We start from the raw sequence: 16,235 nt of genomic DNA, 5'->3' as shown, positions 1-16,235 counted from the left end.
AAAATAAAAACAGGCCTAGGTATCCTATTATGGCCCAAATGGTATGATAGGAGCCATGAAGTCAACACACCAGGCTGGTTCAAAATTTAAACAATGAATTTTGAACTTTTAATGATACCACTGCATTGAAAGATGGAATAACTGTAACAACTAGGAAGAAAAGGACTGTTTTCAACTGTTCAGGGCAAAATATTTTTACAGTTGATTCTGAATTTTTTTTTTGGCAAATCAGAAAAAAATGAAGCGGGTGAAGCCCTTAACCAAGAAGTTAAATTGGTGTGGCCTAAATCCAAGCAGATTACGCTGGTGAAAACCAGACAAGCCTCTGACCTTTTGGACAACCGAAGGCTTAGAGGTCATAGTCAAGACCAGTCTCCTTTCTCCACAAGGGCTAATTGTGTTGACTCCAAGTTGACCTTGGCAGTCTCACAATACGCAAGGAAAGAAAAACGCCTTCTAGAATCTTAAGAATGGAATTCACGTGGGGAAAAAACTCCACTGGGGAAAAGAATGCACAATCCTTCCTTTGTGTAGAGCTAAGTCTTCTACTCATAAGTTCTTGTAAATGTAGTAGAATAGTCCATCTTATATATGTGCTTGGACTTGGAGCATTCTCATAGCAAAAGGCAAAGCTCACTCACTAAATCTGTACATATACATGTATGCAGGGCTAGAAATTCATCTTTGTACAACCTGAAAAATTGGGTGCACAAAAATTTATTTGGGTGCACTATATTATAAGATAAAATAAGTAGAATGTCAGCAAAAACTAATTATGTTTCATTTCTAAAGAAAAATACTACAATACTGATACATGTACTTAGATGTCAGGAATATGATGTATAGTACTAGTAGTACTGCATTTTACATCTTTACATACATAAAGCTACGAAAATATTTGGGTGTTGGTGCACCCACAGAAACAAATTGGGTGCACAGCTCTAATTTTGGGTGCACTAATTTTATAAGGTGAACATGGATTTTGGTATTCTGTGACATAATGGTTATCATTTTCTAATATTTTTTTTCAATGTACAGCATGTATTTGCTCATTTTGCAGCTACTTTGTACAATTTACAGTATGGTCGAAAACTTTTTTTTGGAAGTGGGCGAAAATTCATGCGCTGGTAGATGTCATCCATATAATCAAATCAACATGGCCTAATGGTCAGAAAGAATATTTCAGGGAATTTTAACTTTCGCAGTCTTTTATGAAAAATTGACTGTCACTTAAGTGCTGTACACACCTGCACACACACACAGTCCAAGGCCATTAACATTTATTACCCTTCACACACATTACAGAATTCAACGTTCTTACCTCTTCGTAGTCCCTCATGGTACGGGGTCGGACCGGTGACATGCGCCCACTGCTCACGTTCCGCAACGCTGCACGGTAAGACATTACGCAAAGGTCAACAACCCCCAACGTCGCATCTACCCGTATCGCGTTTATAAGATACGATACCAGCCCAATTGAGTTCTCGCAGAGGACGAATGATATGAAGATGTTTTATTTAAGATCGTCTGCAACTAAACGTTTTTCGTCTCATTGGGACAGTCGTAAAACCTAAGCCACTGATGGTACACATTTGTTACGCCTGTACGTGACTAGCATAAGTATTGACCAAATCTAAGCGAAATTATTCTATCAGTTTAGTGCTGGCGGATTAGACTGTAGTAAAGTGGATTAAGGACTCTCCTACAGTGGATTTATGTTCTGAAGAAAAGAGATTAACTTCTAAGTAGCATTTGTGCAACTGGATTTGTTCTGGAGCACGGTATGGGCGAAAATGCATTTTGGTGCTATACTATAGTCTATACTATAACTTCTTCCACCATCATAACATTACTTATTTAGGCGCTATGCAAAATGTAACATTATAATCTATATTCTAACAAAAATTAGTTGAACAGACATATTGGCCAATTAATGATCATGCCTTGTGTCTGACACTTTTTGACGAGTGTTGTTCTGCCCCACCCATGACCTATCAACCTACTGTGTCTGGAAAAGCATGCATACAAACCCAAGTTGACAAACGCCACCAAAAACAATACTTCTATATGTATACCTAGAAGTAACAAACTTGAATTCGAAGGGCAGAAAAAACCTAGACCTAACAAAACTAGAAAATTTCTAACCATTTTGTTACTACCAAGTACAGAAGAACTCTTTTGGCTAGCCTCCATAGCATGCCAAAAACTGGGCGTTTTGGGGGTCTTCAGGGTCTTTGGGTAGCCTCCTTCGCAGTCTTGTTGGGCGTGGGCGTAATTTTTTCTCTGAGCGACGCGAGTAATATGCCGCCGCGAGGGACGATTTGCTGCCGAGGGACTTTTGCCACGGAGAGAAGGTTTCCGCGCTCCAACAAGACTGCTTCCATTCGGCGAGTAGAAAGGGCTATCAAAAAACACTTAGGAGCGATTGGCATGGATGTGTGAACTTCCCGCAATAAACGCCACCAGTGCAGGGTGGTGTTCACGCCCCGTTGCTCGACAAGCCAAAACTTAAACTTTCTAGCGGTCGCCGATCAACCCGTCGGTAGAACGCCAACCATTCCCGAAAACCGAGCCCTATCCACTCAACAAAATCCCGGAGACATTGCTGCTACGAAAAACAACTTTGAAAAGATCACTACCACAGGAACCCGCAAGCTAAACTGTGATATTGCTGGGAGACGTGGACAGATAAACAAAGTGCCGCCATGTTGTTTGGTGGCGGGTTGAGTAACGCACCGCTCCGCAGCAAGTTGCGTAATAGAAAGAATTGCACATTTCACCAGCAAAAATAGTATTGCAAATTGTCTTGGTTTGTTTGCATGGGACGCTTAAATATGCACAGCAATGCCTTTGTTGTAACATTACCAATGTTCACTCTTTCTCTGTTGGAACCTTCGACTATAACGTAACGCAAGCTAATAAAACCAACCGTTGACAAAGGCGAGCGCGTGTCATGCGTATCTGTGAATTACCCTTGCGCGGACATGTGAATTGGACCTGCGCGAACATGTGAATTGGACCTGCACGAACATGTTAATAGCCTCTATGAAAGGCTGGCTTAATCCGAGGTCCTTTCTACTCGCCGAATGGAAGCAGTCTTGTTGGAGCGCGGAAACCTTCTCTCCGTGGCAAAAGTCCCTCGGCAGCAAATCGTCCCTCGCGGCGGCATATTACTCGCGTCGCTCAGAGAAAAAATTACGCCCACGCCCAACAAGACTGCGAAGGAGGCTAGTCTTTGGGAGCTTTTATGTGCTATTTTCTGATTGCATATAGACAACATAGCCGGCCTGGTTGAATTACCCCCGCAGGCTTAGATTGATCAGAAAACAGCCAAAGACCACCAAACCCCCAGTTCTATAAGCCTGCTACGGAGGCTATGTTTTGGCTGGGTTAAGAAATATGTAGCCTTCACTTACATTGCTGCTGACTGCCATCCATGGTGTTGTCTGGGAGGCTGGTCAGATTTGTGCTGTAACACAGATTACATCAACCATTAACAACAAGGTTACAACAACCATTAACAACACGGATTACACCAACCGAGTCATTAACACATTAACGCACAGTTACTGCGCCATACCCACTGCAATTATCAACCTGTAAAAAAGCAGCCAATATAGTCGGGATGGTCTCGAATGTGTGCTGAATTTCGGGTGTAAAAGATGAAGTCACAATATCGCGCACGCAGAGAAGCAATCATATAGATAGATGTAATCATATCAGGAAATACACATGTACAGATAGAACCAAGGCCCGCGATTCATCAAGGAAAACATGAACTGGTACTGGAAGTAATAACTTGCTCCGTCACATTCATTGTAGGTCGTTACGTATGATTTTGGTGCCACAGAATTTTCAGGCCACGCTGTGACAGAACCAACCGCAGACAAGGATTCTAACTTAACAGACTGTTCTATAAGAAAAACAGCTGAATTTTGAACTGAACATCCTATGAATGCCCTGGTTTTGGATTGTACAACAGGGTTTTTAGCTAGGGGGTGTCCAGGCCAGGGTGTCTTTTGGACACCCTGTACTGAAAATAATAAGAAATTGGATGCCCTACTTTTTGGTAGGACACCCTAAAGACTCCCTTTTTATTTTTTCTACTCCCAAGCCCTGCCATGCACACATGCCTCCCTTTAGCCTTACTATAGATACAAAAATAATGGTTAACTGAAGGAAAAAAACTCAAATTCCTCATAAATAGGACCTCAAAATGCACAAAGTAGTGTTTGAGAGCATTTATGAATTTAAAAAAAGCCCCCCTAAAAAGCTTGTGCACCGTGCGTCATACAATAAAAAAATGGACACCCAACAAAAAAATCCTAGCTAAAAGTACAACGTTGTACAAGTGTTTTACAACGATCACACGACATACGAGACTGCGCCTTAATAAAACTTGGATACATTCATCTGAAAAAAGCAGTTTAGTCAATCATGATACAGTACATGTACATTGTCATAAAGGCACTGAATATGTACGAACAAAAGTGCAACATTACAAACGGTCACAAATGCACAACAGTTGTACATGACAAAAAGATGAACGCAAACTTGTTCCAAAAAATCGTATACAAGCCTCCGGACTTACAAGTGGCAGTCTAAATTGCACCGCGGTTTTGTCAACACTGGGCCAATGGATCAACGTGTATCGCTCAAAACAAAGGGAACACGGAATGAAGTCAACAGATGTAGGGGATCTCACCAAATGCCCTCAAGGTAGATGTTATCACTTAGATTATAACATATTGCCTCTTGGAATATTACTATTAGGCCACACCAATTTGATTTCTTGGTTAACGGATTTTTGAAGAAAAATAATGGAGCGGAAAAAAAAATGAAAATAAAAACAGGCCTAGGCATCCTACTATGGCCCATAATGGTACGATAGGAGCCATGAAGTCAACACACCAGACTGGTTCAAAATTTAAACAATGAATTTTGAACTTTTAATGATACCACTGCATTGAAAGATGGAATAACTGTAACAACTAGGAAGAAAAGGACTGTTTTCAACTGTTCAGGGCAAAATATGAGCATTTTGCACTTGATTCTGAACTTTTATTTTTATTTGCAAATCAGAAAAAAATGAAGCGGGCGAATCCGTTAACCAAAAAATTAAATTGGTGTGGCCTTAGGCTGGGATTGGTTAAAAAGTCCAGTAAAAAAAGGGATGACACATTTTTATGACTAATTCTGACCAAATCTACCACCTTTTTTCCTCAGGATACGATTAGAAAGTGAATCACAGACCGTGACTGAAGGTAAAGAAACACACATAAAGGCACTTGAATTTCAAATCGTGTGCAACACCCATAATCAAATCACCATAACTAAAATACAGTCAAACCTGTATCCAACAACCACTCAAGGGACCAAGGAAAAATGGTTGTTGACTGGGAGTGGTTGGATGGTCCAGTTGGGGGGGGGGGGGGTGTGGTTCTGGTTGGTATCTTGGCAGGGTAGGCTCTTACTTACAAATAATAAGCAAAAAAGAAAATACAGAGTACAATTTAATGGTGAGATTTTATTGACATCACACACATGACTTTGAAGTCAAAGTGATTACACAATTTCTCAGTTTAGTCTTCTAAATTTACAATCATGTGACTGATGCAAATTATACTTCATATCGTAGAATTTGAGGCAAAAAAGTGGAAAATAGCAGCAAGAAGTATGACAAAATACATCATGTGTACTTGGCTATCTCTAGTCACTACTAAGTACTGTTCGATTATGTTTTCATCAATTGATACAACAACTGTTCTATTACGAAACCGGGTTCGAAATTTAATTTTACAAGTCCCTAAATATAATGCAACGAAAATAATAAAGTGAAACGTTCTGCCTTTGAGTCTTTTTCCCTTTCTGCTTTTTCCTTTCTGCTTTCCCTTTCTCCATTGTTTTGGGCCGGCCAAGGACATACCGACGCCGCGTTGATATTTTCTTGCCACAATTACAGGTTCTGTGTCGGCAACTTTTGCAGACTACTCAATACTGGCGCAACATTACAGCAGTCAACTTAATGTGACTTCAAAAATTCCTAAAAGGTCATTTTGGGCTAAGAAATTTGACGGAAAACTTCGTTCGCGATCACAAAATGGAGAACAAAGATGGCGCTGGCTTGGAAAACAACAACAACAACCAATCCACTGTGAAGGGGAACAATGAACATGCAGCAAAAAATACATAACGAAATTTCAAGTTTATAAAGGCGTTTGTAAGCAATTATAACTCTAGATGGATATAAAATGTAGTTAATTCATATTTGATTTGCGTGCGCTGACCGCACGTGTCAAAAATAAATTGAGTAAAGTAATCAGCAACCCTTTAGAAATGGAACCTTCCGATGACCCGCGGGGTGACCCAAGCGCGGCCGCCATCTTGAAACAGAAGTGCCGAGGAAAAAACACTTCTAAGCATAAAAAACGCTGCTTTTCAGGGAATTCCACGACCATACAACGAATTCAAAGAATGGTTTGGGGAAAATATCTGTGTGTATGTGATTTTATGGTGTGTTTGACGCGATTTGGGTCTTCAATCCGCCGGAACTAGGCGCCGGCAGTGTGTCGAGATCAGCGTGGTTTTCGCGCGCCGTCAAAACAAGAAACAAAACGCCCGCTAAATAAAACCCAGGACAACATTTTAGATTCCAGCGATTGTGTTTTCTATAGAAATATTTGTGGATATGCAGAATATTCCCATGTTTTAACCGTATGCTTTCTCAAATTACAATGTGTCATTCTTGTCGCAAGCGCGGTACGTGTGTGTGCAGACGGCGTGAGAATCGGGTCCGCTAGATTTTTTGTCGGTCAGTGCACAGCATGCAGCACGATCTAATCTCGATTTGTTTTCGAAATCATATTAGTAAAACTATATTTGTACAATTATCAGTTTCTTTTATTGAAGCATAATATTACTCTGGTCGTGTCGTTCCAAACTCCACATGTGCGTTGTGCCGACGCACCAAGATCTAGATCGCTTGTCCTTATGCCCTCATCTGGTTGTTGAGTAGGGTGTCCGTGCCCCGTGGGGACCACAAGAAAGTGGCCGCTGGTTGCGTTGTACAGTTGGTTGCCTGGAAGGGGGTCCTTACTATGTAAAATGGGACGGGACTGTTTTAATGTGGTTGCTGATAACAGTTGGTTGCCCTAAACAGTTGGTTGGACGGACAGGTTTGACTGTATTAACAAAAGGTTTTTTTGACATGTTTTAAATCAAACGTGCAACATGAAAAGAAAAATGTAAATTTTAGGAAATAATATCCTTTTCAAAGTCTTGTGTTACAGGTAATATATGTATATTACTTACACCATACAGTTTAGGGCTAGGAAAATTAATGTTGTGTTTCCAGTTTCGTGAAGTTTAATTTTTTTTTTGATTTTGTCTAAGAAGATCCAACAAAGTTTAAAAATGAATCAGGACTAGTAATGTCTCAAGAGTTTTCTTGTGGATATTTTACACAATTTATTGAAAAAAAATGCTTCTGAAAATGTGTTAAACATTATTTCAGAATCCGTACGGTTTGAAATTTTAGATGTCATATCAAAAATTTTATTTAAAAAAAAAAGGGGGCCATATGGGTCCGCATTTTTTTTGAGAGAATAAGAAACACAACATTATTTTTCTTTGGCCATAGCCTAAAGGCCTATGATCTCACCATTTGTGATTAAAAGTACCAAACTGCCCTGGAGTGATAAACCAAATATTCCCAACTGACTAAAAAAAAAGTTCTGTCAACACAAAGACTTTGCGGTATGATTCAGTCACTTTTAAAAAGAAGAAATAATTGCCCCTTGGTGAGATCACTTGTTAAGAGTGTTCTGTGGTCAAAAGATAAGAGCATTTAGTACGCTTTGGGAGATCCCACGGGATGGGAGGGGGGCTAATTTGGAAGTATAAATAAGGTTTTAGATGTGTTTGAAGGTGTGAGTGATGTGAAAGGGTCAGGTATTGATGGAAAAGGTGAAGCTTACATGTGTATCTCCGGAGTACAGGTCACTGGGCAGTGTGACTCAGACTAGAAGAAAGCTTTTGAATTTTGAACGGTATAAATGTACAGAAACTTTACAGAACTTTCATGTTGTTTCTTCTGAACAGAATCAAACTTGCAGATCCATATACAAATTTTATTGTGAATCAAGAAACTTTCGTTGCAATGATTTTATTTCAAGGATGGAAAGGGAGGTCTTTACTGTGTTGAAACAATTCTATGGTACAGTACATTACAAGGAAGGCATATTCGCAGTGTCATAGAAAATATAATACCTGCACCAGACAAATTTAATCTTAAAAGTTAAAGTTTAGATCATACTGTAAACTGTTCAGAAACCATTGCCATTATTTCTTTTATACTCCATAGGTGGTGACAATCAATGCAGCAAATAAAAATCAATATACAAATACAGTACATGGACTGGTGCAGGTAGACTAACCCGCATGTACAAATGTTCACAATGTGGCATTGTCATATTTCAAGCACTGAATTATATATTGGTGGTTTTACTTTTAGTAACTTCAATATCCCCAACACAAGTAAAGACTTACCTTTCTCATATAACAAAATTTTATACAACAAAAATTTACTATAGGTCAGAAACATAATAGTCATCAATTACGATTTATAGATAAAGAAGTATTTTCACAAAAACTGCACTGTAGCTGAATTTCTGGCAAGAATACTAAAGTACCTTGTGTGCATGTAGAATATGCATGGTCCCAAAATATATGCCCCAACCTAATTGAATAGTGTGTGTTATTCCGAGCCCAGCTCAGAATGGCCATAAACCCATAGTGACTGCCATCTGGGACCTATGGAGATGTATTGGCTATATAAATAGTGCAGAGCCTGGCAAGGATGTAAATTGTCCTCCAGGAGTTTTTGTGGCAAGACATTTTGTTAAAAAATTCATGATGTTCTGTCATAAATCCTTAGACCTTTGGCAGCCAGGTTCAACTTCAAGTCTGGGTCTGAAACAAAGCTCCATCTGTCAATCATGTGCAAAACTGCAGGTACAAGCAGATGTTGCAACAGGCACAGAGAAATGGGATTGTACAGAAGTTGGTACCAGGGTGGTGGTAGATATATTCAGTTGGGGAATCTTCATCATTAAGCACCACAAAAAAGGAACACTATAATAAAGGCAAAGAAATATTATAAGAAAAGCACAAGAGCTACCTACCATCCAAATTTCATGACCCTAGCATGTCTAGGTCATGAGATATCAAAACCAGAAGTTCCGCTGCAGTACAATAAGAAGCTGCTAGGTGGTCCAAAATGTAATCATTTCCAGGTCTCACCAAGACCTACCCACTTACCAAATATCAAGTCAATCCATTAAAGCCTTCTTAAGTTATCGTGTTTCCAGACACACACACACACAGACAGACACACGAACGCCTCTGAAAACATAACCTTCTTGGCGAAGGTAAAAATCAGGAATTACAGTATGCATTTTTATAAAGTAAAAACTGTATGTAAACCTCATTTTCTCTCCTACTGCAAACTAAAATCACCACGAAGGTTAAATGCATTTACAGTATTCCCAGACAGCAATTACCCATCTACCACATCTACCAGCCATCCATTACAAGATGAACCACGGGGTCAACACTTTCATTATCACCACTTCTCACTAACCAATGAGGCGACACCTACTTGTAACCTAATCAATTTCCGCCATGTTGAAAATTCAGCCTGATTGCTCCAGGAATGCACGGGTACAAATTGGGTGCTACTGACCTGTTACAGCATTGTAGTTATGTTCTAGTGACAAATTACGGAATCAAGAGAAGTTATGCATCATTGGAAAGGCTATGATCAAGTAAATTTTATGGATGACATCCTCCGCAGACCCCAAATCTAATAATTTGCGAGCGGGCGAAAAAAATAACAAGGCGGGCCGAAAAAAAAAAAGATTCCTACATTTTAAAATTTTGACTCAATCATTGTACAAATGGTTTTGATTCAGTGGAAACATTATACACAGCCAGCATCACATATCACTGCATCAAAGTAAGAGACAAAACATTAAATCAGAGCCTTTTCTTGTCTCCTCTCTTCATAGCTATCTGCCTTCCACCTTCCGGCATGGCAACACCTTTGCCCATTTTCGGCATGTTGACCACTGTCAGAAGGCAACAAAATTTTTTTTCCTAAATCAGGCAAAACTTAATGCGTGCGCTGATGTCATCCATAAAAATTACTTGCTACATGGCCTAACCTATATTATAAAATCTAGTAATCTAGCAGTTGGTTGTGAATTGCATTTTCATCTGCAATCTTAAAAGTTTTAATCCAAAACAAAGCAGTACATTGTATTTCCTACCTTGCTATAAGAACACCTACGATATAAATTAACAGATAGCTACATGTATATTTTCTGTCATCTTGAAAAGAGAAATGTCTACACCAATATCTTATCCCACAGAAGAAATGCCAGAGTTCACGAGGCCATTTATGTCTTGTCAAATTTATTACAGCTACTCCATTTATTATATTACTACACCTGCAAAAGGGCAATGTCAACATCTACAAGTTATCCCAATATATTACTACATGTCATTTATGTTACATCTATGGTACGCTACTGATATTGCTTACTTAGGCCATACCAATTTTATTTGTTGGTTCACGGGTTTGCCTACTTCATTTTTTTTCTGATTTAAAAAAAAAACAACGTTTCAGGCTCTGAATCACCTCCAAAATGCTCATATTTTGGTCCCAAAACTCCCAATAGTTGAAGGAAGTCCCAAAAAAATTTGAAACTCATAACCCCCTGAGACACTATTTCTTTTTTACTGAGGAACAGATTTTGTCAAGTTAAGGTTTTCCCTTTGCTATAGCTTCATTCTAAAGTTACATTTTCATTTGTTTGCAAGATTTATGAAGGTTCTACCTCCCAAAACACCCCTATGCTGGTTGAAACTTTGCATAGGGGTCAAAATTATAGCATAGGGGTAAACATTATAGCATAAGGCCACACCAATTTAATTTCTTGGTTGACGGATTCGCCCGCTTCATTTTTTTCTGATTTGCAAATAAAAATAAAAATTCAGAATCAACTGCAAAATGCTCATATTTTGCCCTGAACAGTTGAGAACAGTCCTTTTCATCCTAGTTGTTACAGTTACTCCATCTTTCAATGCAATGATATCATTAAAAGTTCAAAATTCATTGTTTAAATTTTGAACCAGCCTGGTGTGTTGACTTCATGGCTCCTATCGTACCATTTGGGGCCATAATAGGATGCCTAGGCCTGTTTTTTTTTTCCGCCTGTCCGCTCCATATTTTTCTAGAAAAATATGTTAACCAAGAAATTAAATTGGTGTGGCCTAAGAGGCCCCTATGCTAAAAAGGCCTGGATAGAACACTGGCCACTTATAGGAACAGGTGAGTTACAAACAAGACATACCCTCTGTACTCTCTGTAAGTAAGAGGGAAGTTTACACTTCAGGTATTTACATAACATCCAGGGGTTAAATAGTTGCCTCCACTTGTGCACACAGTTATGACGTGAGTGTGTCATTAACATCACCAGAGGTGGACAAAGGGTGTTGACAGGGAACTCCTATTCCCTACCAGTACCAGGGCTTGAAATTCATTTTTGGAAATAGGTGGGAACCATTTTTGGGAACTCTCTTGCCACCAAGCACAGTTGGGGCATCATCACTAGAAAGCGTGAAACAACTCCTGCAATTAAATGTGCAAAGATTGAGTGTAACAAGTCGTTCGGTGTGATATACAATGTAGCTAGCTGCGGCCGCGCCGCGTGCCTGCGAAGCTGGTGTGTTACGCCGAAGGGCAGTTATACCGGCTATACCGATACAGATACAGGTGCACTTGTGTACCCAACCAAAAACATTGGGTGCATAAAAATCTTGTTGGGTGCACCATATAAAACGAAACCTAATTACAGATCTTACTGGGAGCTAATTACAAAATCTAAACAAGTACTAGTACTACTACAACAAAGATTTTATTATTTTTCTGATACATTGATGCCAAGAATATCCTGTATACTATTATACATTTAATATGTACAAAAATACCTACAAAAATATTTGGGTGCACCAGTGCACCCACAGAAAAAAATTGGGTGCACAACTGCACATCTCCAAATTTGGGTGCACTAAGGTGCACATGCACCCAGTATTTCGAGCCCTGATGTTATGATACCAAAAATTTCCGACCAGAAACTATTCAAAATTGATTCCTAAAGAATAAAGTAAAGATCATTACACCCCAGAACATACAGTGGCTCAGCAATTTGACCAGTAGAACTTGCCAACGATTGCCAGTTCAACTAACTTCTTTTCTATGATACAACAACAGAGGCACAGGTTACCACCTTATCATTCTCTCTTTTATCTACATGTATGTTTCACAGTACAGTCTCAATAGTTCCAAAGGACCCATTGTAAAACATGACTGAAAGGCCTTTGGTCAATTCAGACAGACATTAAGTACCCTTCAATGGTTTGCATGGGGTGGAGCAAGTAAGGGGTCATTCTTTCCTTAAATGTTTTAGATATAGGCTTTCAGCTTTTGATTTAGAGCTTTCTGAGCCCTGTACTTGTTGCTAATAGTGTTAAGCCCGTGTAACCATTGTTGGCCAACGTATGACCAGATTTAGGCCATGCCTACCTTTCTATATGAATCTAACAGAATTTGAATTAAATTTGAGTCAAACTTCTATCTATATATGTATCGGTATAGCCGGTACAACCGCCCTTCGGCATAACAGTTACACACCAGCTTCGCAGGCATATGGCATGGCAGCAGCTGGCTACATTATACCAAACGACTTGTTACACCTAACCCTTGAACATCTAACTCTAGACATTGTTTAAAGCTATCTAATGATGATGCCCCCTTACTGTACTTGGTGACAGTGAGTTCCACTCTGCGATAGTTCTAAGAAAGAATGAGTTTTTGAACACCTCAATCCTTGGTTGATAACTCTGGTACTTGAAGGCATGGCTATTTCTTGTTCTTTTCTGGGCTGGTATCAGATACTTCAATTTTGAACAAAAGATTTTCAGAATTGCCCCCACAGACATTTAGTTCTAACTTCTAAGTATACCTTTGTCCCACAATGTCACCAAGCTTTCCAACAGCACCAGCTGGTAAAAAACATTACAACTTTTTAGCATACACCAACAGGCAGTCCGGTGGTCTGTTTTTTACAGTAGCGGATATGCTCAAAAAGCGTCTGTTTTCCTTGAGTAATGGTCCAATGGCAAACATGTAGCATTCAATACAAGGTCATGGGCTACCTCTTGCAAACAATTTTACGGTCGAACACATCTGAATAAACAACTTATATAGCCATTCAGTAGTGCAAAATATGATGTGCTAAACAGTGCCATCAATTTGCAGTTGTTAGTTTTAAGCTTCAATCCTGACAATATTATTTAAAAGATTGAACAAGGTAAACTGCACACATATAATCTTGACTGAGGTCAGTATACACAAAACTATCAAATTTCAAAATTGAAAAGCTTCAAGTAAATATAAAAACAACACTTCGGTAAAATATAGAAGAAGAAAACATGAAAGTACTATACATAGCAGTGGTTGGCAATTCAATAAGTTTGTTTTTTAATTGTTTTCTGATCATGATAAGGATCATTATAAGGATTGTCACTTTTGTGACTCAACTATACTAATAAAGTAATATTAATAATAATTTAATGCCCCCCTCCCACAACCTATGTAGCACACTCAGCCTTGTCTAACAAGTCTGTGAGGCACGCGGGAGAAAGCAGGCTAATTATCTCATTAACAGTTGCTCTCTTTTTCACAAATTCTCATAAATTCTCGTTGTTTTGAAGAGACATTGCATCTTCAGTGAACATCATAGTCTAGTAAGTGTATAAATAAATACCTAACACTTAAATATCAACTGCTATCAACAATCATCCAAATAGATAACTACAAATAGGTTGTTTTCATGCATTAACACATATGAAAAACAACAATGCAACTTATACACAATACCGACAATAGCTTTGCTTACAAAATAGTTTTGTAACCCTAAAAACTTTTTTAAGAAGTATTTTCTTACCGTAGACCAGTTGGCCATAAGTTGAACATGTTGGAATTGGGCAGAAACTGAAATGTGTGTGTTTTCTACATGGTAAATGGAGGATAAACACGCCAGTAACGACAAACTAACCACCTGTTGTTCCAGTTTGGGTAGAATGTGCACTCAAGTGGGGAGGTAAAAACCCTGAAGCGAAAGTTAGGAACTGGTCTTTCTCACTCTACACAATCTTAGTACTCTACGTAAACAACTGTTTATGGAAATGTTTGTTGTAATTACGGCATTGCTTCAGAAGAGAATTGGAACTCTCCTATGTGATTCTGGAGTTTATGGGAGGTACAAGACAATTGTAGGGCTGGAAATACCACCTGCATATACAGGTTAGTGCAGGTAAAATTGGAGCTGTGCAGGTATTTCTGATGTCTTCTTTCAGTCCATCCATGTGTTGGGCTTATGTATACATGTACCATGCATGTGGATCTTTGCTGCATTGACTATTACAATCAATCTATTACAAGCTATGTAAAACAGGCATATAAGAGAAATAAACTATAATGATAATGGCATCTGGACAGTTGTTGGTATGAACCATACTTCGTAAATTCTGAGTGGTGTAGGTATAGAGAAAAAAGGATTTCGAGCCCTTGAGTACAGTACAGTTATACACATGAGTGCTTACAATGTAGAGGATAATAGATCTGTTATAGAGAGGAAAGCCTGTTACTGTGTTACATTTATAAATGTGACTTATGCGAGGGTAGGTATCTCCTAGCAGATGTTGGGATGAAATGATGGTCACAACATTTTCTCACTGCTGACTGTGCCATCCACATTGTGATGTGTCACCCCAACTTCTGCTTGGAGATAAGACCAACAAGATGTCAAATCTGTATTGATGCATGTACTTTAGGTATGCTAGATGTCTAACTTTCTCACAGACCAGCAAAACATAAACTACCAAATGGTTCTTCCCAGAATCCTCTCCTCTAGTCTAAGACCTTTCACCTCTTGTTGCTAGGCAACACATCTCCACATGAAAAGATAATTGGTCACTTTTAGATTTCTACCCAACAAATACACACAGTCCTGTAAAATTTCACAGGCTGTGCATAATTTACAGATTTAGAGCAAAAACATAAAATTGTCAAGACTGTTGTCACAAACAAATGAAGCTCAACATTACAATAAATTGATGATATTTTATCATGCAAACATGTTTGCCATAAACTTGTTATTCAGTCACTATTTGGACAACCTAGCCTAAGATAATATTTTATCAGTTATTTGTTAGCTAATAATCTTACCTGTATGCATGTTATGACAAGTCCTCATTGTACATACAGTCTGGACATATCTAACCTTCATATTACTAGTACATCTCCGCAAGGCAGTTTGGGAACAGACCATTATCATGATTCATAAGGGGGTTCTCAAAACCCTTCTTACACCGATACCGGAAATAAGAATTTTACAATTACCACCTTCAAGTCAACCATTCATAAACATGAGACAAAAATGTAATAATCAAGAAAAATGCTACAACAGATATACAGGATAATTAAAGTAAAGAAAAAAATATTATTACAAAAAAAATTTAACTGTTCTACCCTGTATAGCTAGTGGTTGCTCCCTAATTATCGGGGTGATGGGTCCCTATTACCTGCCATGGCCACAGGCTGGGTCCTGATGGCATGCATATATTCATGGTGGAAAACCATTACATTCGCATCCAGACTACGGCAGGGTCGTTTCGCAGTCTATATCCCGTAGGGACCGCTTAAAAGCACGTCGCGTTAACGTACGGGACCCTGGCGTGCAGAAAGCACCTGCGTCTGTCACGTGCGACATTGTTTATATTTTGGTGCATCGTACGTTTAAAATGCATGTGATACTGTATAGATACATACTGTAATTCCAAATTTTTTCACTGTACTGTTATGTTCACTGTTTTCACTGTCACTTTTGTACCATGAACTTATCATTACAGTTAGATAATGCATGGGCTTTCTCTTTCCTGCACCTGTCGCCACCGTGACTATATAGTTCCGTGAACATGTCCACTTTTCTTAGGTTAGACTGTGAAATTTTGCTACCGTGAACATAAAGAGAATTACAGTAACAATCTACTCCAAGTATCATTCCAAATCGTAGATAACATGAGCCATCTGTAGTTGCCTGGTAATATAC

At 38.9% G+C, this 16,235-nt stretch overlaps 1 protein-coding gene across 1 annotated transcript in view; it reads right to left on the bottom strand.

Annotated features, from left to right (window-relative positions):
* Positions 1-16,235, bottom strand: part of LOC109482297 (myomegalin-like) — an 81,493-nt gene that overhangs the window by 62,750 nt on the left and 2,508 nt on the right. Inside the window, exons 2-3 of the mRNA XM_019784981.1 lie at positions 3,417-3,469; positions 1,322-1,389 (exon numbers count right to left, since the gene is read on the bottom strand). Coding sequence (XP_019640540.1) covers positions 1,322-1,389; positions 3,417-3,469 — 121 coding nt within the window. The remainder of the gene's footprint in view (positions 1-1,321; positions 1,390-3,416; positions 3,470-16,235) is intronic.

Source organism: Branchiostoma belcheri, unplaced genomic scaffold (genome assembly GCF_001625305.1).
Source record: "Branchiostoma belcheri isolate BF01 breed outbred unplaced genomic scaffold, Haploidv18h27 scaffold6, whole genome shotgun sequence".
Taxonomy (NCBI): Eukaryota; Metazoa; Chordata; class Leptocardii; order Amphioxiformes; family Branchiostomatidae; genus Branchiostoma; species Branchiostoma belcheri.
Note: the sequence above shows the minus strand (reverse complement) of the source record. Positions and strands in the feature narration are given on the sequence as shown.